At 36.8% G+C, this 25,491-nt stretch overlaps 2 protein-coding genes and 1 long non-coding RNA gene across 3 annotated transcripts; 1 reads left to right on the top strand and 2 right to left on the bottom strand.

Annotated features, from left to right (window-relative positions):
* The first annotated feature begins 18,189 nt into the window (after positions 1-18,189).
* LOC113751358 lies at positions 18,190-19,369 on the top strand. The gene is made up of 2 exons (XR_003464819.1): positions 18,190-18,817; positions 19,084-19,369. It is a non-coding gene; the product is annotated as an uncharacterized LOC113751358 (long non-coding RNA).
* Positions 19,370-19,567: 198 nt separating this feature from the next.
* On the bottom strand, positions 19,568-22,146 carry LOC113752670 (F-box/FBD/LRR-repeat protein At3g26920-like). Its single transcript, XM_027296755.1, has 2 exons — positions 20,870-22,146; positions 19,568-20,149 (listed from the first exon to the last, which is right to left on the bottom strand). Exons 1-2 carry the CDS (start codon positions 21,310-21,312, stop codon positions 19,912-19,914), a joined length of 681 nt encoding a protein of 226 aa, XP_027152556.1. The 5' UTR covers positions 21,313-22,146; the 3' UTR covers positions 19,568-19,911.
* A 673-nt stretch (positions 22,147-22,819) lies between these two features.
* On the bottom strand, positions 22,820-24,231 carry LOC113752669 (putative nuclease HARBI1). Its single transcript, XM_027296754.1, has 3 exons — positions 23,692-24,231; positions 23,376-23,604; positions 22,820-23,271 (listed from the first exon to the last, which is right to left on the bottom strand). Exons 1-3 carry the CDS (start codon positions 24,229-24,231, stop codon positions 22,820-22,822), a joined length of 1,221 nt encoding a protein of 406 aa, XP_027152555.1.
* Positions 24,232-25,491: the final 1,260 nt, after the last annotated feature.

Here is a 25,491-nt window from a genome sequence, read left to right as displayed (position 1 = left end):
TTTAAAAACTAAACAACTAAAAACAACAAAAATGTCCATTCTTCAAATTTTCTTCATTTTTCCTTTTTTCTCTTCTTTTTCAAAATAACTTAATAAAAATAACTAAAGTGCAAAAAGGTTGAATTTAAAGAAATAAACATATTTTTGTGAACAAATTTCCCTTTTTCTTTTTTTATGATTTTTCTTTCTTTTCCTCTTTTTCTTTTTTTTCTTTCAAGAAAGCATTGAATTTAAATTACAAACGACTGAATGCTTTTCTTTCTTTTTTTTTTTTAACAAATTCTATGATAAAACTTAAAAATAAAAATAAAACTGGAAACTAAAAACTAAAAATGAACATGACAAATAAAAAACTAAAAATGAAATTACACCAAAATTTTGGTGTCTACAGTTTGCCCCTCTTTGTCTGAGTTTTGGAAAAACTTGAGACAAAGAAGTAGACACCAAAACTTACCTGTGTTATTCAGCTGCGAATTACTCAAACGATGGGGACTGACCCCTGACGGGAAATTTTAAAATCGGGACTGACCCGAGATAGAAATTTAAATGGGACTGACCCGAACAGGAATTTAGACGGGGCTGACCCGAACAGAAATTTAAAACGGGACTGATCCGAACAGGAATTTTGAAATCGGGACTGACCCGAACAGGAATTTAAAATGGGGATAGACCTACGGGATAGACCCGGACAAAAATGTAAAATTGGGATAGACCCACGGGATAGACCCGGACAGAAATGTAAAATTGGGACAGACCCACGTTCCAGTAGCGATGTAAGTGAAATGCTCGCTGGCGGGACTCACCTCATGCTCCAGTGGCTGTAAAAATGAAATGCACGCTAGTGGGACTAACCCATGTTTAGCGGCAACGGAATATGAAATGCACGTTAGTGGGACTGACCCATGTTTAACGGCAATGAGAATGAAACGCGCGCTAGTGGGACTGACCCATGTTTAGCGGCGAAGAAAACAAAATGCACATTAGTGGGACTGACCCATGTTTAACGGCAATGAGAATGAAACGCGCGCTAGTGGGACTGACCCATGTTTAGCGGCGAAGAAAACAAAATGCACACTAGTGGGACTAACCCATGTTTAGGCAGGCAAAGTAAAAAAATGCTCACACTAGTGAATGGAGGGGGACTAGACTTCACATGTTTAGTGGCAAAATACAAGAAATGCACGTTAGTGGGACTGACCCATGTTTAACGGCAATGAGAAAGAAACGCGCGCTAGTGGGACTGACCCATGTTTAGCGGCAAAGAAAACAAAATGCACACTAGTGGGACTAACCCATGTTTAGTGGCAATGGAACATAAAATGCACGTTAGTGGGACTGACCCATGTTTAACGGCAATGAGAATGAAACGCGCGCTAGTGGGACTGACCCATGTTTAGCGGCGAAGAAAACAAAATGCACACTAGTGGGACTAACCCATGTTTAGTGGCAAAATACAAGAAATGCACGTTAGTGGGACTGACCCATGTTTAACGGCAATGAGAAAGAAACGCGCGCTAGTGGGACTGACCCATGTTTAGCGGCAAAGAAAACAAAATGCACACTAGTGGGACTAACCCATGTTTAGTGGCAATGGAACATAAAATGCACGTTAGTGGGACTGACCCATGTTTAATGGCAATGAAACGCGCGCTAGTGGGACTGACCCATGTTTAGCGGCGAAGAAAATGAAATGTCTCGACAATCGGACGGTGGGATCAAACCCGAGCCTGCCGTGATGAACTTGATTTGATTTTTGATTTTTTTTGATTTTTTTCAGATTTTTCCTCTCTTTTTTCCTTGATTTTTTGATTTTTTGATTTTTTGACTTTTCGAAAGTCTCTTTTTTCCTTGATTTTTTGATTTTTTGATTTTTTGACTTTTCGAAAGAATCTTTTTCAAAAATAATTTGCCCCAGTGTAGGGCCCTTTCTTTCTTCGGCATCGTCCTTCCACATCCCCAGATGCTCTTTCGTCGATTTCAACTTTGAATACCTGCACAGGGGGCTTACATGCACTCTAATTTGCATGAAAAGGGCAGCATGATTGATTTGAAAAATGCATTATTTGATTCTTAGACGAAATCCTCAATTGGACTACAAAAATATTTGCCCCAGTATGGGCCCACTTGACTTCAAAAATTTTGCTTGGATGACGCTCCATTTGTTTGAACAAAGTAAGCATAGCATGTGAAGAAAATTGAAATGTCTTGCTTAAACTCATATAGCAAAATTCATGATGAATATTTCCAAGATAACACCAAATTCAAGAAGATTTCTCCCTCACTTTTAGCATCGGTGCTTTGGGTAGTGGGTGACCCTTTCTTGTTGGCTCATCTGTCAGGACCAATCAAGTGACTATATTTTTTGATTTGGAAATGGCTAAAGGAAGATGGGAGGTCAAGATTTGTCTCATTTTGTGCTCATTCGATATCACGTCTTCATGAAAGCAAAATAGTTTGTCACCCTTATATGCCAAGAAAACTGAGTCAACATACAAGCTTGACAGGCTTGCAACAAAATGGGTAGAAACGATAGCTAAACCGGTGAAAACTGGTTATACTCCCATGATCACAAATGATTGATGGATTTCTTACGAGCATAATCGTCACTTTGGATTGTCATGAAAGAATAAGTCAACGATGGACTTTATTAGCTTGTAATTTGGCTTGAAACGAGAGTTAAAAGATAAGTCGTTCAAGGACACTGCACCGAAGATCGCATTTTCCTCAAAAATTTCCCTCATTTTGGATTTCAAGATTTTGGATTTTGACTTTTCCCTCATCATTCACCAGGGACTTTCAGCATCAAATCTTTTTGCATTTTTCTTTTGCATTCGCTCGCTTTTTCCCCTTTTTTTTCTCTTTTTTTCAAAATTGCCCTCGCGGGGTTTCATATGAAGAGCAGTGTCAACCTCACACCCAATCAATTCAGAAATACAGCTAAAATTTCCGGCATCAGAGATTTCCTTGACAAGGCCATTGCAAAGAACAGAAGTCAGGACTTTTGGCTTTTGTAATGGGGTCAGGCGGGGTGTTTAGGCAAGTTAAGGCTTGAAGGCAGATTTCAAAAGCAGTTTGAAAAATCTGAGATCGCATTGTTACCAACCCTATTTTAGGGTTAAACCAGAATTTGCCCCAATTTATGCTCAATTGAGGCTTTTCACTTTCATTTTCTTTTCTTTTGCCTTTTCGGCTTTTTGCCATTCTTTGAAATTTGCCCCAGTTTATTTTTGAACTGAGGTTCTCTTTTCTTCTTTTGCTTTTGATTTTGTTGCTTTTCACTTTTTGAAATTTTCTTTTTCAACACAAACTTGCCCCCAGTGTGGGGTTTGCGATTCTCAGGGGTTGCCAAACGAAATAATTTATTCTGAAGGCTCAAAAAGGATAGCTAGGGATAGAATGTTTGATTGGAAAAGAAGATGGCCTGACTTGTATTCCGTTCCTTACAATAACTCCGAAAGGAAACTTTCGTTAATGGGAAATTTTTGGCATGTATCTGAATTAACTGATTGAGGAAGACCCTTGTTCATCCATATTTGTGAAACGTTGGCGATCCACGCGGACAAATCTCTTCCCTTTCTTTTTCCAAAATTGAATCCCCGATAAATTCAAACTTCTCCAATTTGTGATTCCCTCTTTTCTTTCCTTTTGGCATTTTTGCTTTTCTCTTTTCTCTCTCTTTTTTTTTCAAAATTTCCCAATCTCCTTCCCCAATGTGGGGTGCGATCATATGTGCACTCGAAAAGAACCACCAATTTAGCTCAAACGAGGATGCAAGGGATGATCAGTGTTTAGATTGTAGAAATGATGGCCAAAGTATCATTCTTACGCTTCATGACAATCAAAGTAACGAAATGCTCATTGAAAATCCATTCCCTTTTTTGATATTTGAAAATTTTTCAATGAAGGGTAGTGATCACTAAGGCACTTATTTGAAACGAAATTATTCTTTCAAAGGCTCAAATGGGGAAGCAAATGATAAAGTGTGTATAGGTAGTGAAACGAATGCTCGAAGTTTCATTCCAAATTTTCAAAACAAACAAGGATAACGCACATTTTTGCTTTCACTTAGATGTGATTGAATCGGATTAGACACAGCGGACATTTTCAAGCAAAAGTTGCCCCAACTTGCAATTTATCGATCAATGTGACTGATTTTATTTTGGGGTTAAGTGAAGGAGAAAAGGTATCTCATGGGCCTTCTGAATGACCTCTTTCAATTTTTGAGCACTCTTATTGTGTAGCTCGGATCACCAATCTGGTGTATACATTTGTGAGTTTTCAGGCCAAAGGTTGAAAAATCTCAATTTGAGCTTATTTCTTAAAATTCACCATGAAATCTCTTAATGAGCTCAATAAAGAATGAAATGTACATGAATATACACAAAACAATAATTGTCCAAAAATTTTATTGCTGAAAAAGTTTGAAACAAAATTTCTCGTTCAATTATGATACAAATGAGAATAGAAAGTTTCTAAAGAGCTCCACATATATATCCCTTTTGTTTCCTTCTCTTTTGACACAAAAATATATTAACAAGTCAAATATACAGAAATTTCCTTGAAAACAATTATGAACTCTCTTAGAAGCTCTTAACCTAGAGCTTTCAAATGGATCTTTCAGGTTTCCATTGTTGGATCTGCCCAAGAATCAAATAATACTTTCCAAACTTTATCGGATCAAAAATTGTTATCCAATATAGGGAAATATTTTCATCTTATTGCAACATTTTTATGAATGCAGGGGAGGGGGGAAACAAAAGAAAAATACCCCGAGTTAGTGAACAAGAATACAAAATCGGTATGCATGTCCTATGGGGGAACCCTTTTTGTGCCAAGGGTAGGCCTAGCATGAAAATGCAATCCATTAGAGTAGGCACCATACTATACCTGATGGATCCAATCAGCTTATGGAGTGAAAAATAATTTGAAAAATTTGGCCATTGGAGTGACGAGAGATTTGTCAAAATGAGGACAACGTCCGAATAGATTGATCACTTTTGATTGATACAAGAACTTGCAAAAATGCACGGGTTTGACCTTGACGAACTTCTTATCGAAGAGATTGGAATTCGTTGACAAATTTCCTCAGTGAAGCATGAGTCAAAAACCCAACTGTTTAAATAGTTGGATATAATGGATGGTTTTCTCAAAGATTGACTAGATTTTCCAATTTGGAATTTGACAATGAAACCCTAATAGGGCGAATGGATTGAATGAAGTTGACAATTTATTTAAAATCGACCGAATTACCCTAAAAAGGGAAACAGGTCAAATGAATTGAATGAAATTTGATTTGTCCAAAATTAATCAGATCACCCTAAAAAGGGTAAATTGATCAAATAGATTGAACGAAACTTGATTTATTCAAAATCGGCTCGATTGCCCTAAAAATGGGTAAATTGGCCAAATGAAATTGAATTAGGGATTTATTCAAAAATCGGCCGAATGACCCTAAAAAGGGTAAATTGGTCAAAAGACCCTAAAAAGGGTAATTAGGTCAATTGAATTGATAATTTATTCAAAAGCGACCGCATGACCCTAAAAAGGGTAAATTAGTCAAAAGACCCTAAAAAGGGTAAATTGGTCAAATGAATTGACGATTTATTGAAAATCGACCAGGTGACCCTAAAAAGGGTAAATTGGTCAAATGAATTGATGATTTATTGAAAATCGACCAGGTGACCCTAAAAAGGGTAAATTGGTCAAAAGACCCTAAAAAGGGTAAATTAGTCAAAAGACCCTAAAAAGGGTAATTTGGTCAAATGAATTGACGATTTATTGAAAATCGACCAGGTGACCCTAAAAAGGGTAAATTGGTCAAATGAATGGTTTATTCAAAATTGATTATGAATTGACAAAATGGATCAATTGAATCGGCCGGCCATTGGTGATTTCAGAAAATTAGTCTATGAGCCTTCTAAAATCACGATTTGGCCTCAATTTATTTATCGTCTCAATAGGAGGAATCATTTGTGAATTTCTTCAAATTAATGTCCTTTGCGCAAGGGAATTTTTACCAATTTTTGATAAAATGGCCAAAAAGTGATTATTAGATGCTCATATTCCAAAGATCACTCCATGAAAACGATCGGATCCTACCTTACCTTGTGCACTATCCCTTTGGATGGTACAAAATGTAAACGTGCAAGTCTCACTGGATTAAGTATCCGAGACACAAGGTGGCTTATTCCTAAACACAGGATTCCCTATGTGGCATTCCCTTTCTAGGGTTTATGCATGATGCCATTTTATTAAAGCAGTAAAGATGCAATTTGAAATGCAATATGACCTAAAAGGACCTTTTATACGCCAAGGTAGGCTTAGAATGCCATGCAATTATTAATCTATGAATGCAATATACCAAAATCTTTAAACGTGCAATAACCTATCTACGAGGGTAGGTTTTAAAAGAAGGTCATACCAGACCTCCTATTTGCTAGGGTTTGTGAATGCAATGGGGACACAAAACCAAGAAAAGTTAGTTCAGCCAGATAAATACACATAACACATTGTGGCAACGAAATCAGCACAAAGAAATAAAGCGATAAAAGGGAGAAAAGGGGTTGGACCCCTCCCCTCGTGAATAGTGTCCCTAATAGGGTAAGGTCGACTCTACCCTAGGCAAGCTAAAATGGATGCATGAGGTTAGGTTCACTAATGCATCTAGACTCGATAAGTCATAGGTCCCCGAGCCTTCAGACTTGGAAACCAAGGGTCATCACTCCCAAGGTTCCTTGTCGGTGGCTCGAGCGATTCCCCAGACGTTGCTACGCACACGTCGTGTTACGGCTACCCGTCTGGGCGAATCTAAAAAAATCCTCAACCTTCGACTAAAAACTAATAGGTTATCAACCTAAAGTTTAAAGCGGAAGATCGAGTGACCCCTCGGATCATGCTACGCACACGTCGTGATACGATCACATGTCCAAGTGGGTCGCCTAAAATCCTAATAGGGTGGAGTGGCGTGACAAGCCACTAAAAGAAAAATAAATGAGGGGTAAAAATAATTAAAGCGTATGCGCGTATGCCAGTGCTCGTTTGGAGGGGAGAGATCAAGAACCAACGCGAGGCTCTAAGGTACATCCCCCACCCAAATGCAATGCAAAGCGCGAGATAAAACGAGTAAAATATACATCCAAACAACCAATCATACATACGTGAGTGGGGAGTAGTTTGGTACGTGCGCGAGGCAAAAAGTCCTAAAAAGGAAAAATGCAACCCTAATATCCAAACGCTATGCATAAAAAGGGTAGAAAAGGGAAAAGAATGGCCAAATCAAATGCTCGGACCCACTTAGGAATTCCCCAGTGGAGTCGCCAACTGTCGCGCCCCACTTTTTGATTCGAGTTGAATTGTGCGAAGTGTGGTGTGTTGTGGTGTGGTGTGTGGTGTGCAATGTGAAAAGTAAAAGGCCATGGGACTTATAATGCGACGATTTGGCCAAGTGAAGTTCAAAAGGGTTTTTTGTATCAAAAATGGAGTCGCCACTTGGTATAGAGTTAGGGTGTACCAAGTCACCCAAAAATGATTTTTGTTTTTGAATAAAAAGTAAATAAACCCTTTTTGAGAACTTTTGGGTCTGCGTAACCAAAAGAGGGATCGGGGGTCACATTTGACGAAGGGGAAGGCAAGGATAAAAATCCAAGGCACCCCTTCGACCTAGCCAAGGCTAGTTGCGTGACTTAAACCAATTTTTCCCTAATTTTCTACCCAAGGTATGTATCGCGTGTTGGACATGTCTATATGAATGCAAAACCCTAGACCTAGGGGTATGGGGGGAAATTTCTCTTCAAAGGTTGAGTGGTGCCAATCACATTAGTTGTGAAGCCCAATAATGATCCTTTTGGAGAGGTCACACCTAAACCTAAATGACGTAAAAAATGAGTGGAATGCATGCCATGTGAAAGCGTGAGTTTGTGTGAAGTGAGAAAAATGATAAAAGTAATAAGATAAGAGTGAAGGTGTGCAAATGTAGATGAAAGTACTCGTGTGCGAGTGAAGATAAAAATGCTCGTGTGCAAGTGAAGATAAAAGGGTTCGTGTGCAAGTGAAGACAAGAAAAGTGTTCGTGTGCAAGTGAAGGTGATAAAAAGGTGCATGTGTGCAAATGGGACAAAAGTGAAAGTGTAATGATAGAGTGGATTGAGAATGCATGAGCTTAGGAAATTTATGCATATTGGGTACGGGGAGACCTAAATCGTGACTCAATTTGCCCTTTGATAGAGGGAATACAAGCGTGTTAAGGCTTAGAAAAAGCCACACTCGTCTATATCCCATATTTAAGGGGACTCTTCAGGCAAATGTACCCTAACTAGCATGAGATGCAAAGAATCCTAAAATGAGGGAAAAGGGGCTCGAGGAGCATGCCAAATGATAAAACTAAGAAAAATGCATGACATGTAGTGAACATGCAAATATGCACTAACAAAAAGGGATGGCCTAATGAGCCACAACTAGCATTGGACTAGTGTGGTGACGTACATTCATCCATTCCATTCATTCATGGTTATGAAAGCAAGTAGACATGCCAAAACGCTCGTAAACACGTAGCACGTAGCACTTAGCATGCTCGACTAGATGCAAGAGCCTACTAAAGCAATTAAACATGTAGCAACAAAACAAGCAACCAAGGGGAAGGGGAAATGGACCAGATGCTCTACGAGCCCTATCTATTACAAGCCAAGAGGTGTACACATACCCCATAAAACTTAAATAAAAGCAACCAAGGGGAAGGGGAAATGGACCAGATGCTCTCCGAGCCCTATCTATTACAAGCCAAGAGGTGTACACATACCCCATAAAACTTAAATAAAAGTAAAAACAAGCAAATGCAGGCAAGGAGGTAAGGAAAGCGGAGTAGGCAGGCATATTCACATAACACGTAGGAGCACGTAGGGTCAAATGAAGTGCAAGTGAGGGATAGAGTGTACCTCCCTTGAAATTGGGGCCCAATGAAGTGGAATTACCAATTTACCCTCCAAAATAATAAAAAGGTCAAGGTACCAATTTATTTGGGAAAATTAAAGAAAATAGGCAAACACAAGCTCACTTGGTCATAAAGCCCCTAATGTTATGAATTAAGTGCAATTGAAACGAAGCATGGTAGTCAATTGAAACAAACAAGCAATGAAGTTGTAAAATTAAAAGCCAAAGACCAAATTGAGGAAATTTTTCAATTGGTTGGGTCATAGTGAAACAAAGGGGAACTTGGGGGGTTGGAATGCAATTTTTCTTTGCAACATGCATGCAGATTCCATGCAACCACGTAGAAAGCTTGAGTTTCTGTAACAAACTTGATGCACTTTCATAATTTCCAGCCAAGCAATGAAGCGCCTAATCTAACACAATCCAAACAGACAAGAAAACTTTTAAGGAGATCACACATTCTTCCCCCTCTTCGGAACACAAAAATCCAGAAAAACAAGAACATTCAAATGCTAAAAAAAATCCAGCAACTTGGTTTGTTCTTCCTAGCTCATGCTACAAAACATCCAGCAACTTTGGTTTGTTCTTCCTAGCTCATGCTACAAAACTGAAAACTAGCAAGATAGATGCCTAAACCAGCTTTGGTGAATCGCTGAGGGGAGCGTGGGAGACAGCAAACATAAAAAATGGGACGCAGCTTTTTGTTTCAGCCAAGAATTCCAAACTTTCATTTTAACAAAGCCAATGGTAAAGCATTTTATGGGTGAGATTAAGGCTATAGAAGTAACCCAAAATACACACAGCAGGAAAGACACATGCATCAGGAACATACTACAAACATCATCAGCTTCATGATGCAACTAAACAAAAATCCATCAAAGCCAATAAGGAGTCTGCGAGGTGATCGAAGCAAAATTTCTGCTGCAACATTCATTCCAGAATTTTCCTGCAACATTAAGCTTTCAAGTGCAAGTTTCATAGAAGACTTCAAACAAAAAGCCAGCAAAGACCCTCACTCCAACATCACTTAATGACTAAACACTTTGATCAACGCAACGCGGCTGAACATGCAACAAAAGGAAAACACGAGACCAGAATCATTGAAAGCCAACTTTGATTTATTCGAATCACAAAACAAATAGCATGGAAACCCTCTATTCTTTTGATGAATTCAAACCACAAAAGACAGCCCTTTCGCAACATCAGAAGCAAATAAAACCCAAGGGAAAACAATTCATTCAAGAGAAAAGGAGAAGCTCACGCAATAATCTGAAATTTCATGAAAGTTTCAGTCAAAGGAAACTATCTCCATCCATAAACAATGAGGGACGTAAACTAGTGTGGGAGGGGCTCAGAAACGATCACCTGAATTGCTGGGCCAAAGCAAAAGTTTCTGCTGCGTTTTCGTTCGGTGCAGTGGAGGCAGAGCAGCTCCTTTGTCGCCAGATTTGACACCCTTCCAGTTGTTTTTCGTTCAAGATGTCTCAACAGAAATTGTTCCTTCCATGATGTAGTTTACCCAGAAACCGAGATCTCTCCCTGAGGAGCCCTGGGGAGATCAGAATGAAGCGGGGAAGTTGGCTGAAACGAAGCCAAGAAAATTTCGTTGCAGCGGCATGCGGCAGGGACAAGCTCGCAACTGGAGCTTCGATTCAAGGGTTTCAGTGGTTTTTTCCAGAAATGTTCAACACTAAATCTCCTCCCCAAATGACGTAGATTATTCAGAAATTTAAATCACCTCAAACAAAGCTATAGCCAAAGAGAAAAATGCATCCGAGGGAGGCTAAAAGGTCAGCCTTTTCCTGTCGGAAAATCTTCTGTAAAGCTCCCTTTTTCCGTTCCTTTTCCTGTTTTCTGATCTCTCTACCCAGCCGCCTGTTTCAGCCGTCATTCCCTCTGCTTGCCGTAGCTCTCTTCTCAAGCCCGTCAACCCCAGCTCTCTCTTTAGTCTTTATCTCACACTCTCTCTCGGTTTTCTCTTTCAGAAACTCTTCATGGCCTCTCTGTTTTTTCTCTCCTCGATCCTCTATTCTCTCAAACTCTCTTTTCGTTTTTTCCCTTCTCCCGTAGCTCTTCCCTTGCTCCCCCTCTGCGGCTGCCCCTTCTTTTTCCTTTTATATCCCCTGATAACCCTAAACTTCAAGCCAGCTCTTCTATATTTGCAGCCCAAGGAGCTGCCGAACATTTCTTTGCAAGCTGCGAAAAACGCAGCTTGCTGCCGCGTATCACTCTTTTTTTTTTTTTTTTTTTTTTTTTTTTTTTTTTTTTTAACTTTCAACTTAATAAATACAGAAATGATAAAATATAAATAATAATAATAATAACAAATTGACAAAAACCAGGTAATAATAATAATAACGAAAATAATTTAAAAACTAAACAACTAAAAACAACAAAAATGTCCATTCTTCAAATTTTCTTCATTTTTCCTTTTTTCTCTTCTTTTTCAAAATAACTTAATAAAAATAACTAAAGTGCAAAAAGGTTGAATTTAAAGAAATAAACATATTTTTGTGAACAAATTTCCCTTTTTCTTTTTTTATGATTTTTCTTTCTTTTCCTCTTTTTCTTTTTTTTCTTTCAAGAAAGCATTGAATTTAAATTACAAACGACTGAATGCTTTTCTTTCTTTTTTTTTTTTAACAAATTCTATGATAAAACTTAAAAATAAAAATAAAACTGGAAACTAAAAACTAAAAATGAACATGACAAATAAAAAACTAAAAATGAAATTACACCAAAATTTTGGTGTCTACAGCTATATTACAGATGGAAGTTAATGATTGAACTAAAGAATTATTTAGTACATTTAGGTCTATACTTGATGGGCGGCAAATTGTAAACAAAACAAGGGTTAATTACTATTTTCAAAACAAAATGAGGGTAAATTACTATTTTCAAAACAATGTCATTTTCAACCATAAGAAATATCAATTTGTAACATTGAACTTTAGTCTCTAGCATTCAGTGGCGAAGCCAAGAATCACTTTCAATGGGATAAAGACAGCGTATAATATGTTTATAATTTTTCAGCTAAAAATAAAACATAACAATAATATTCACATAATAATTAAAAATAATATGACATACTAGAATATACTAATAAAACAATCATTTCCTTCAAAAAAAAATACGTGATTTTTATAATTACTTGAGACAGATTTTCAAAACTTTGTGTTTTATAACCTTTTTATTCACAACTCCACGAGAAAGTGAAAAAGGTGAAGGAGGTGAATAGAGAAGATAGAAAAAGAGTTGATGAAAGATAGATAATATTTGTCTTTTTTTATGTGGTGAAAGGAGATCAGGAGACAAAATCAACACAACTAGCGAATTAAGATTTTGTTGCTTTTCTTTTTCAATACTTTAGTTCTTGTGACAGCATATCAGTTTCAAAGGGAAAAAACAAACACACACACACACAAACATATACACACTGACGTGTGGCATGTTTATTCTAAACTAGTTTTCGTGGATGCCCAGATTTTTTCTTGAGGATGTACCAAAGCTGGCTAGATATTGGTCCATAACTGTTCGATATCAAACAATCAACAATTTACAAATCTTATGCTTCAACAACATATATATATATAAGCAATAAAATGTACAGCTAACATCAGGGAAAGAGAGACATAAACTATAAATTACATGGCAGGAATTCATACATACATAGTTTGTAGTAGAAAACAACCAAGCCATGAATTAAAACTGATAATGTAGTTTGAAAAGCCTATGAATCAGGATTGCTCTCAAACTTTCATTTATCTCAAATTCGAAATACATGTGATCTCCAAGTCTGCTAGAAAAATAATAACAGTCATCTATTAGAAACTGAAAGCCAAAAAAAAAAAAGCAAGAGAGTTTTTTATGGACAAAATCTATACAAAGAGGATCAGGGTCATGCTTGTTTTTTCCTTTCTTAAATTCTTCAAGATCCAACTGGTTGCTATTAGGCTTCACAAAAATCTTCTTTTCAGTTGGCTTCTCAGCTTTACAACCCTGTCGCTAGACTTCATTAGCAATATTGGCTCCTCCTTCCAAATTCATTGCATACATTTTTCAAATGGGATACAAATTATTGAACTGAAACTCAGGGAAACTCAAATACATAGAAATTAATCGATTGACTCCAAAGAAATCTTTTTTCTTCTTTTTGTACAAGTTATTGCAAAGAACTAAGTACATTGCGAAGACAACTGAAGTATATGATAAAAGAAAATTATAGTAAGCTTTATATGCATGCACTAATCAAATTGTACCTTCCTAATTCCTCATCTACCCTAGGGCCTAGGCCGTGTGAATTCATCTTTTTCTTTTGTGTGAGACATGTTTTTCAAAGACAATAATACTGATGTTTTTCTCATGCTCACTTATTTTTCATGACGTTATCAGTGAAGCACTTATAGTTGTACTATTCCATTTTTCATGACGTTATCAGTGAAGCACTTATAGTTGTACTATTCCTTTCTCGAGGTTTAACTTCTTTTACGTAATTTTCGTCTTTGCAGAAATTGCATGCTTTAAGTTGCCCGTAAATGCTAGAAGAATTCTTCAGCATATGATATTCTTAATAGACCTGGGGCTTATCTTAACCAATTGGAAATTCTAAGCAATCAGGTTGACCATTTATTGGACTATTTCAAAGACAGTGCAGATAATTCACTGAAAGGAAAGTTTGGTTATACCTCAGTAATAAGATAGGTGATTTTATACATTTACCAAGTCCTAACCTAAGCATTTGACCTTGACCATGCATAACTTTTTTTTTTTTTTTTTTGTCGACACAGGGGTGTCCGGGTCAATCCTTACGGGACCTGACCTTGACCATGTATAACTTGGTATGTCCATTAACATCTTTGTTTATGTAATTTGATAACTTAGACTAGACTTGGCAATTATGCCCAAAATCCAACAACCCACCCAACTCACCCACTAATTTGAGAGGTTGGGTTGGGTAAGTTGGATATTGGGTCAATTTTGGGTTGGATAATAAAAACCCACATATATTTTGGGTGGTTTGAGTATTTATGTTGGGCACTCATTACCCAACTTATGCTAATTGAATCAAGTGAATAGTCAACACAATCTTAAAAGGGTGAATAGTTACTCAAAAGCATCAACTATAGACTTTTTTTTATTATTTTTTGCTATAAACATCTTTTGTGATTATAACATAATTTGCCAAGCAAGTTAAAAATTTTTTACTTGGCCTATTTTTAATTCCTTGGTTACATACTTAATAGGGTATTACCCTAGATATGGAAAATGCCAGATGTGTTAGAATAATTGCCAGATTCATCGTGACTATGTGAGTTCGAATGTGACTTTTTTTCATTTATATTATCGTGATCAAAATGTGCAGTATGAAGAATTTGAACATTATTAAATTCGAAATTAATTTTGAGACGTTAATGTCAACTTACAACTACTCGTGTTCTCGGTGCTTAATAACTACCACATAACTCGTTCATGCTAAAAGATTTTTGTTTTTATAAACCGTATTCTCAATATGTAAAAACTACATAAATCCAAAATTACCATACTTTTTTTGTGAAAATTAGGAATGGCAATGGGGGGCACCCGCCCCGCAGGGGGCTAATGGGGAGGGGGTTGGGGCGGGGATGGGGGGAATTTTTTTCCCTCCGCTTAGAAACGGGGCGGGGGGCGGGGGAGTGTACCCCCGCCCCGCCACTCGCTTTAAAAAAATAAATATATAAAATATATATGTATATAATTATATATATAATATATAATTTAATTAGTTACAAACTTATGATAATGATATTATTAGTTATATGTATTATATAATGTCTATTAGTATATATAATATAATTGATATTATTAATTACACTAATAAGTAACTATGTGTACTAATACAAATTATTAATCGGTTATACTAAATTTACTAATACATTTATACTAAATCCCTAATTACACTTAATACAATAACATTTTTTTCTTAAAAAAAAGCACAAGCACAATAATGAATTAGTGATTGTATTTGTGCCAAAAGTGAAAACTTGACTACTTTAGTTATATTTATTTTATCATGTTAGATTGTATTCAAATAATTTTTATTTGATTGTTTTTATAAGTTTCAATTGTAAAATTATAATAAATAATAATTTGATGATGTGTTGATATTTTAGTACTTGATTATTTGCTAAAATTTAACTATAATAAAATTATATATAACAATTTTTTATTAGCCCCGCGGGGGCATCCGTGGGGGAAGCGGGGGGAGCGGGGAACGGAGGATGGGGCGGGGCCGAGGGGAGTTTGTAGGCAGCAGGGCGGGGGATGGGGAAGGGATCCCCCGCCTCGTTGCCATCCCTAGTGAAAATATTAGCATAAAATCTTTTTTTCGACGGTTTGGATATTTGTGTTGGGCATCCACTTAAAATTTTTCTTTTATATGTGAAAATATACTTGAGAGAGTTTATGTATCAAAATCTATTAATTAATATATTTGGTCATATTTGGATCATAGGTTTGAAATGACTCAATATGACCCAATCCAAAATTAACCCAATTTAAAGTTGGACGGGTTGGGTATAACCCATTTAAATAAAAATCCAATATTAACCCGCCCAATTGCCAGGTAGACAAATGAACCTTGCATACCATGCCTGCTGCTCTTAAATTGTCAATTGAATCGACAGATTGTCACACTAAGCATGGAAGACTAAAAAAAAGTTCTTCATAAACAGCAACATAAATTATTTTAACTCTGACAGCAAGTATCCTTCAAAGGACCCTTGTGCATGCTGCACGAATTTCGCATCTCTAATGCTGAGGAGCACAGGGAAGAAAAAGTCCCTGCTTCCCATACAGTTTTAGTATTCCACACAAGTAAATCTATATTTCACTCCCTGGAAATGTTTTTATTTCTTTAGGCCTCTGCTTACAAATATGACAATAGGTTTTCATGAATGTAAATTAGTCAAGGAAACGGTGCTTCTTCTGAAGTAAGGTTCCCAAACGAAAATGACATATGCACAAGAGTTCACAATTTAATCTGCTTCAACCAAATTAAAGATTGGGCATGGGTATGACCGCCAAAAAAACAAGTTCCCTATGACTATATCAATTCCATAATAGAACTGTGCAATGGCCCAATGAAGGCAAAAATTCATGTAAAGACCACAAATCAGAGCATGCACCATATAAATAGATAAACATCTGAAACTCAAACCACTGGAATAAAACAGGAGATCGTATTACCCTTTGCCAACTTGGAAACCCGAAATTAAAACATCAAATCACCAAAAAAAGGCAAGTAAGAAAGTAGAATTTAAAAAATAAAAAAAAAGAATGAAATATGAAATTTGAACAAACTATGATAGTATCAAATGCAAAAGACGATAGATACACTGTGAGGAAAATGGGAAGATTATTGCCTTTGCTGCCATTAATGCCTGAGTTCCAAAACCTCCCTACTAATGCCCTACCCAAATCCAGGGACTAAACCAAAAAAAAATTATTAGGAGCTACAGTTCAGATCAATCAATAAACTGAAAGCACAAAATAAGCGTGTTTTAAATTTGAAAGTTTATGTGATCATAAAATTCTGTAATAGAACAAATCGAAAATACTATAATATATTTCTCTAAGATGGAAGCTGATTAGAGGCATATTTTACACACATAGGTCATAATCTCCAAGCAATCTGATTTTAATTGTCACCTATGAGTAGCGCAACAGATGAATAAAGTGAAATCTCATTTGATACATATATATAAGTTTGGACAGTAAATCACTATGTTGATGGCTTCAAAGATTCTAGATTGGATATACAGAAAAAGAAAAGATATGATTTCACCTATTATCTGGAAAAAAAAAGGGATAGAGATAAAGTTACTAAGTATCATCCTCTTAGATTTATTGGACTCTGGGCAAACCATTCCTCACTTAGTCTCAAATGACAGGAGCAAAATCCTGGTACACCTTCAAAATTTCTCAATAAACAACCCATTGAATTAAAAATGGAGAAGGAAAACTGCATCAAAAGATGAAACGAATCTCACCACAACACACTACTCCAACCAATATACATGCCACAGTAGGGAGAAGGTAGCAAAAGTCAAGCACGAAAGTTACCTTCCCAAAAGACAAGCCTAAACATTCATGTGTATCTCACGCCATAGGTAATGAACAGAAACCTGTAGCCTGACTTTTCTATCTCAATTACAATCATCAATTATGGAAGAAAAGTTGACATGAGCAGAACTAACAGTTACTCTAAATATAATGATCATATGGTCTGCATAACTCTAATGAATTGGATATGCAAATTCCCGTTCAGAGGTTAAAAAAAAAATGCAAACACCTATCTGTGCCAAATGTACATGAACATTTCTGACTGTCTTTTTCTATGATTAAGATTTTTTTTATCTCCCAAATCTCCACCTACTTTTGCTGTATTTGTCTCTCTCCAGCAATCCAAAGAAATAATGTACAGCCAACCACCATAAGAAATGTTGATCAACTCTAGTACTAATCAAAGTATATCAATCATTCTAGCAAAGAAAACCAACTACCTTGTTTTTAGCCAGTCTTTGTAGATCTGGAATAAAAAGATGTAAGAAAAAAAATCAAAATACGTACAACAACTACATGTGCTAGCAAAACCAAAAGCACAATAGGACACCCCCTGAAAGCAAATGTTGCCTGCTTTTGGCTCTCCGACAGCATAGCCCTAATTATCCCCTCTTTCTTTTTCTCTCCACAATAATAGATCAAAACTACATTTTGATTCATTCCAAAAATCATTAAATCAAGAACCAGCCAAAAAAAAAATGGCTCAAGAAATCATCAACTAATGAGCTAGTTCCTCTTATTGCACCACCCCACTTGAAGATTTTCCCTTTCTTCACTATTTGTGCAATGTAAAGGTAGTTTCAAGGCAGATGAAAATTGATGTGTGTTTGTATATGTTTTCTTGAAACGTTTTTTTTTCAAATATTTTAAGCAGGAAAGGGGTGAAATATAAGAAGCAGGAAGGAGGAATGAGGGAAATGAATTTAAGACTCCTAATTCTTGGGTTCTCAATCAAAACAATTAGACTAATGGTTCCCGGCAAAACTGATATGTATATGGTTGTCCTTAAAAGTTCAGATACTTCAATGCTAATTAGAAGGACAAGAAAATGACTCACAAGAAGGTTATCCACAATACTGCTAGCGTGGACAGCAAATATTTGATACCAAAGAAAGGAAAGCAAAATAATTTCAAGGGTACATCTGAGATGCACTGCATTTTCGATGTACAAGGATAAAAGTATCAAAGTGCAAACGGCAGTATGCACAAATTAACCAGCATAAGTTGAATGCTTTCCGCATACATCATTAAGAATCAGAGATGAATCTGTTTCCGGCACAATTTAGAGAAACATATTGCTTAAATAGGATAAATCCACTTCAGAGAACCACAAGGTTGCTGTAAACTTTAATTTTTTTGACCTCTTGTTTTCATGACAAAAGTAAGCTGATACCAAGATGAACTTCAAAGTCTCCAATTCAAGAAGTGGTTACTACTGTTCCATCAATATTCATCTTAATCAAGCTTTCATAATAACAAACCAGTTCTATGTTAAGCTCCAACTTTCTTGTATACGGACTATTATGCGAGCTCCATCAATTCATGCAGCCTCATCTAACACGTACTTCTATTCTGCAGACAGTAACTTGCTGACATGATGCAATGTCCTTCCCCTACACACCTCTACTCAAAGCCACAGATTGAAGCAAATATAAGGAAGGAAAGACACATACACGTATTGAAGCAAATGTTATCTTAGGACGGGTGCACAGGAACTTAAGATTTAATTTGCCCTTTTTTTCCCCTCTTGCAGAGTCACATGACTGATATGTTAGACAAGGACTAGCCATAGGTTGAAGACATAACAAAGTTTTTGTCTCCTAATTTTCAAAAAGGTAAGTATAACACTTAAAGTAAAAATTGAGATAACAGATATTTAAATAGAACGTGATAGTAGGATCAAAACAGATTAATCCAAGCTCCAGAAGAAAAGAAAAAAAGTAATAAATTTAGCTTAGATTCTCTTTCTTCTTATGTTTCTTTCCAAAAAAGTAATGGTGGTTATGCACATTCCAAGAGCAAATAAAATGCACCTTTAGGAAACCTTCTTAGGGTCAGGTGAAGAATGATAGACCCTTCAAATGCCAGGGTTGACTCAAGCTTTCAGAAAACTCAATCTGTCACAAAACGTCAAAGAGCATCTCCTCTATGATGACTAAACAATAAGGTTTAGGAGTAGCTGGACAAGAAAAACCTTGTCAGAACTATCCAGTTTAAATTTACATATTTAGCCTATCAATGCAGCAACCAGAGAAAGGAGAGGAAACAAGTCATTCACATCCAATATGCTGAAATGGCAACATCTTGTTGAAGGGCATATCCCGCACCAAAGTTTGAGAATATTCTAGGCAAAAGAATCCAACGGCAGCAGGGAAATCACAAAAAACATCAACCTGACATATAATTGAGAATAATAGGGCAGTAGCCAAATGAATGACATAATCATGAAATAATTCTGTCAAACGTTGAAACTGCAAGTAATATGATATCTAAGAACTCTGCCAAGTACAAATTAAAAAGCAATCTCTATGCAACTAGCCTCTAATGAAGCAAGACTGCCATGCAAAGTTCAAAGCTTGTACAATCATGTCATAAACAACACCAAATGAACAATGTTTGTTGAAAAGCACAAAAGAAGAGTTCGTATAGAAAGTTCAAACATAAAGGACCAACAAAATTCCTCATTGCCAAAACAATGATAGCAAGATACTTTATTCACATAGATTGTATCCTTTAATGAATAACCAGCACAGCAGAACATATTTGTGCACCCAACTTCAAATGCATTTAACATCGAGAAATTAAACCTTGATTCTGCCTTAATTACATCACCCATGGGAAAAGCTCAACGGCCACGATCATTGAAGCCATCTCAAGCAAATTCAATCACACATGTAGATGACTTTCTGGGGAAGATTGATATCCTCTTAAGCGGAACTTTTCCTTGATGTCATCCGGAGGTAGACCAGAATGTAGCTTTATTCTTTTGAGGGCTCTTCCATGATTCAGAAGATACCTTGCTGTTGAAAGCTCATCTTTGAGGCCAGTAAAATTTTGAATAAAAATTTCTCTGAGACTTGACAGCAACCAACTGGGAACTTGCTTAGGAACCCTCCAGCATCCACTATGTGTTTCTCAACATTCCTAAAGCTAATTACAACAAAAACAACTATTCAATACACTCTCCACTAAAAATACAATCAAAGTCTTAACAGAATTACTCCTTTTACATTCTATGATTCTCTTTCACTCTCGACATAAGAGGGCCATAAGCTGACATGAAAAAGTTCGAAAAAAATGTAAGTTAGTGGAGCTCTCAAGCAAATCTGGCAGAAATTTCCACCCACAGCATCCAGCTGGTACCATCAATGAGGTTAATCTCTCAAACTTTGTTGACAAAGGGTAAGTCGCTCCGTTAAGAGACTACAGAAAAACCATTCAACTTGTCATGGATTTGAGCTCTGATATGCAACTAAGTACTAAAGCATACAAGACAATTGTTCAATTTCCTTACTTAAATTCTTTGTGCACCATATGGTATTATAACTACTTATAGGCTCAATGAGAATTAGAACTAGTAGCTTCACCTTACTGGCTTCAAATGAAACTGTCAGAATCTTCATATGATGAAGTGCTTGAAGTAGTTTAACAGCTCAATTGCAGTTAGGGAGAGTGAAGAATAAAACAACATCAACATATGCTTCTACTACGGGAGGTAAGGCTTCCAACTATGAAGTCTGTAGTCACTAAATCTTCCAGATACAGGTACTCATGGGCAGGGGCATTTATGTCGAGCTTATAGTGGAAATCAGGATTTTATACACAATCCGCATGAAATCGTAGTTATAGTCTTTCTAGAACAGGAGATAATATTGCAATAATAACCACATCAGGACAAACATCTCTTTTGATATGTAAGGATTTTAATACTGCACAGCCAGCTATAAGCTTCTGAACAGAATCATTGGATTCAAATTCAACTAAATTAAGGTTCAGGGTAACAAGCCTAGGAAGACAGACGAAGTTTGGAACTTTGATGACAATATGATTGGATAATTCAAGAAGTTCCAGTGTTTCCCAAGTATAGAGGCTCCTAGGCAATTTATACCATACATCAGGACAATAAAGAGAGACATCAAGCACTTGAACATTACAAGCAATTGCAGGGGTGACCCATCTATTCATGTTGAAGATATCACAGTCAAATTCCCACTTCAGACAGAACTTATGTAGTGATTGCACATCACTGAGAAGCAAAACCCTGTCAACAAACTTCACAACTTTCATCTTTTTAATGAAGCATTCACTATGGCTACAATACACACTGAAACCTTCAAAATGAGAACTAGGGACTTTCAGTCCACAGAAACTTCCATCATCTTGATAAAATGCTGGTTGCCACAACTTTTTTTGGTGGAAGAAAAGACAGAATGGAACAGAGTATCGAGTTCAGCAAATTACTAATCCTATCATCCGAATTCACCAATTTACCAAAGGCTTTCTTATGCTTGTAGCTTGATCTTTTACCAGCAGATCGAGTTCAATATCCATTTGACCTAGTCATTCCACCTAAGTAAACACTTTTCCCCCTCTCAAAATCTAAACACTGTAACAGCAATAGAAAAATTTTCATTATTGGAACTTGTATGCCAATATCCATAAGCAAGCTCTCTTGATAAATTCAAGGGAAAACATTGATATAAGAAATCCCAGAACAAAAGAAAAAGATTTTGCATGTCATCTTTTGAAACAGAAAACAATAACCCTGCATCATTTGAGGAATAGGCACAACTTCAATTAGTGGGCACGAGTTTTATCACAATAATCAAGATAACCATTTGAGCCATCTAATCAAAGCTAACTGTTAAGGATATTAATTTCAGAAAAGCGTATCAAACAGATAAGGGCTTCCTTAGGTTAATGTTAAGGATATACATTACTACCGCAATTGAGTACTCTGCATAACAAATTCCCTAAATAACATGCATGAAACAATCAAAAAAAAAAAAAAACAATCACAAAGAGTCGTCGGATCACCTAGAAAACCCAGAAAAGAAACATTAAACAAAATATACTAGAGGAGAAACGAGAAGAAACCATTAATTGGGGGAAGGACAAAGGAGAGAAATATCACCTAATCCATCTCGCAAACACCTTTCACCCATTATTGATGCAGAAGAATCCAAATAAGGTGAGCTCTCTATAAATGAAAACCCTAGGTCATAGATGTTCTTTGAAGTTGTGATGGTTAAGTTTGAACTCGAAATGAAGAATTCTGAGCTAGAGGAAGCATCTATCGACTCTAGTGAGGTAGCCTCCGCACCTGACAGAGATTTTAAAATGAAAACAAAAGAGTGGAAAAATCTAATAAATTTCATGATCCGTTTGAATTAACTATTTTTGGGTTATTTTTTAAAAAATTTACTCTATCGGTCATTAAAAAACAGAGGATGGGTCCGTTTGGATTGTAAGTTATTTGAGATATTTTTTAGGTTACTTGTAAGATTGCGTAAATATGAAATAAGCGTTTGGATAGTAAGTAAATCGTGTAAATTAGCGTTTGGACAGGTGCTCATTATTGAATTTAAGCAGGTGACTTTGACTTTGAAAATTTTGACTTTGACTTCGAAAATTTTGACTTTATACTACGTTTACGCTAAACCAATTGCATACTTAATACACAAACGGTACAGATTAATTTAGAAGTTGGAAATCGAGGGCATTTCTAGTACACTCTACACATGGGAAAATAAATTGCCTGGACAATTACAATCCTTTGTAATGCGATGAACACCTAACGGCGGCGTCGCCCCCGTGCTGCGTACATTTGAGTCGCTATGTAGTCTCGTTTAGCTTTCCATTCCGCCAGCTCTGCAGGAGATACGTTTAATGCGAACGGCTGAGGTACTAGCCCGCCTATTTCTGGCTCTTCATTTAAGTGCACGTCTTCTGATTCAAACCGTTGAAAATGGGCATCTTCTGGTTGGTGCATCCTTAAAAAGTTGTGCAACGCACAACAAGCAATGACTATACTGATTTGAGTGCTCATATAGAAATTATCTACCGGACCCTTTAACCATTTGAATCTTTTCTTAAGCACACCAAATGTGCGCTCAATGACATTGCGAAGTTGCGAATGTCGAGTATTGAACAAGGCCTTTGCCGGAGATTCGGACCCCACGTTCTTATACGGGGGCATGAAACCTGGAGCATTCTTGTATGCCGCATCAACTAAGTAGTACCGGCCTAATTGACAAAGTTATTCTAATTAATAAACGCGATAAAAAATAGGAGTTGTGGTAATAAAGCATAGCACATGCTTGACTTGAAATATTGGACCCATCACTTACCAGGTTGCGGCAGTGGAAAATCGGACGGATATGCTAATGCTGACTCCAACACTCGCGCATCGTGTGCACTTCCCTCCCATCCAGCATACACATAGATGAAGCGCATGTCATGGTCACAAACTGCCAGAACATTCTGTGATTGCCACCCGTGCCGATTTGTATATGCCATTTGCTCGCCTGTCGGAGGACAAGCTGAGATGTGGGTACCATCCATCGCTCCCACGGCATCCTAATATGTGTAAAAAATATATATAATCAACTTTCTAGAATCGTCTTACTACATCAAGCCAAAAATCACTTATGCTTTCCACGTTACCTTGAACCATGGATAAAAATTAGTTGAGTTTACAATTCGTGGATGAACTGCAGTCTGGTCACCCGGTCGTATTATTTCAGCTGCAAATAGACACAGGCCTCGGAGCACCTTTTTTATATTTCGATTAATCGTCTCGATGGATCGATCAAAAATTGTCCCCAAGACACGGTGCGTATGCTTGTGGCTGACCAACATTAAGGTCATAGCAAGCGCCTCCTGTATGGGCACGCGCTGTTGGTAATTGTGTGGAACGTATTGTCTCTCGACAAGGATATTGGACAGCAGCAAGAAATTATCAACCGTGATACGCATGTTGTCTATTGAGCGTCTATGATGACCGTAGAGTACGCTTTCGACCCACTGCCTATCTGTGAATGACCCATCATGTTGCGGAAGTGGTTGATTATTATCCACGTGTGCAAGTGACGGATGCATTAACATTAACGAGGCACTCATAAGAAGTAAGGCCTCATCTTCCTCATCTTGCCTCATGCGGTCCGCATTGCGTCCTCTAGCACCACGGCGGTTGTTCCAGGCCATGATAATTGATATATCTGTATATATGTTTACAATGAGTTTGTTTGAATAATAGATTATTTACACAAATTTATTTACTTATATCATAAACATATTTTTTAATTATTTTTTATTTCATATACGTCACATAAAACAAATGTTGTTATGTTATTTATTTATTTTTTTCAAAGACACTCAAGCTAGAACAACACATTACAACCTGTATCCGCATGCTTAAAAGTAAAAATTATGTACCTTTATAAATCTTTCTCGAGACAGATCTATAAATGTAATTAATAATATGTATAAATGTATAATTAATATTATGTTTATTAATATAAATATATAAATGTATTACGTAAGCGTATATAAAACAACAATTCAAGCGAAACTAATTCCAGGCCGTACTATCTCAAAAAACAGATCTCACCAGGTTACTTCAAGTTGTAACACCTCAAAAAGAAGAAGCAGCCGAGGATGGGCTAAAGGCTTCTGCTGGGGTGAATAAAATATATACTAGTTGAAGAGGCAGGGAGAGATGATGAATAAAATATATATATGGTCGGATTGAAGATTGAGAAGTTTGAATGAGTTTCCACCACTGGTGGTTTTGAAGCTGGTATTTCTAAGGACGGTCAGACCCGAGAGCACACGTTGCTTGCTTTCACCCTTGGTGTGAGACAAATGATTTGCTGCTGCAACAAGGTGAGCTCCTGGGGGTGTAATATTAAACACAAATACTGCAGGCCTGTTGTTTATCTCTAACTTCTCTTCAATCTTTTTTGTTGCCTAGATGGATGCCATAGTCAGTACTCCAAGGCACGTTATGATGAAATTGTGAAGGAAGTGTCTTCCTACTTGAAGAAGGTCGGATACAATCCTGACAAAATAAACTTTTGTCCCTATCTCTGGATTTGAGGGAGACAACGGGTTTGGTCGCACGCTCTATAGAGAAGCTTAAGAGAGCGCATTGCTTGGAAACTGCGGTGTTGGCAGACTTCTTTGTCTTCGTTCGTTTTTTTGGCTGATTTGCATTGGAGTTTTTAGAGAACTTCCACCAAAGTGTCCACTTTGTCGTTGCAGGAACTTTCTTTCTTCAGATTCGTGCGTCTTTTATTTTGGACTAGTATGAGGGTACGTGCCTTGCACAGTATGCAGTAATTCTGATATTTGTTGAATAGATTCTAAATTACAAAAGAAACACTGTTGAGATCGGATCAACACTACTGTTTGATAAATCTAACAGATTTTCGTGTACGTTCTCTTTTTTATTTTTCATTTATG

Source organism: Coffea eugenioides, chromosome 11 (genome assembly GCF_003713205.1).
Source record: "Coffea eugenioides isolate CCC68of chromosome 11, Ceug_1.0, whole genome shotgun sequence".
Classification (NCBI taxonomy): Eukaryota; Viridiplantae; Streptophyta; class Magnoliopsida; order Gentianales; family Rubiaceae; genus Coffea; species Coffea eugenioides.
Note: the sequence above shows the minus strand (reverse complement) of the source record. Positions and strands in the feature narration are given on the sequence as shown.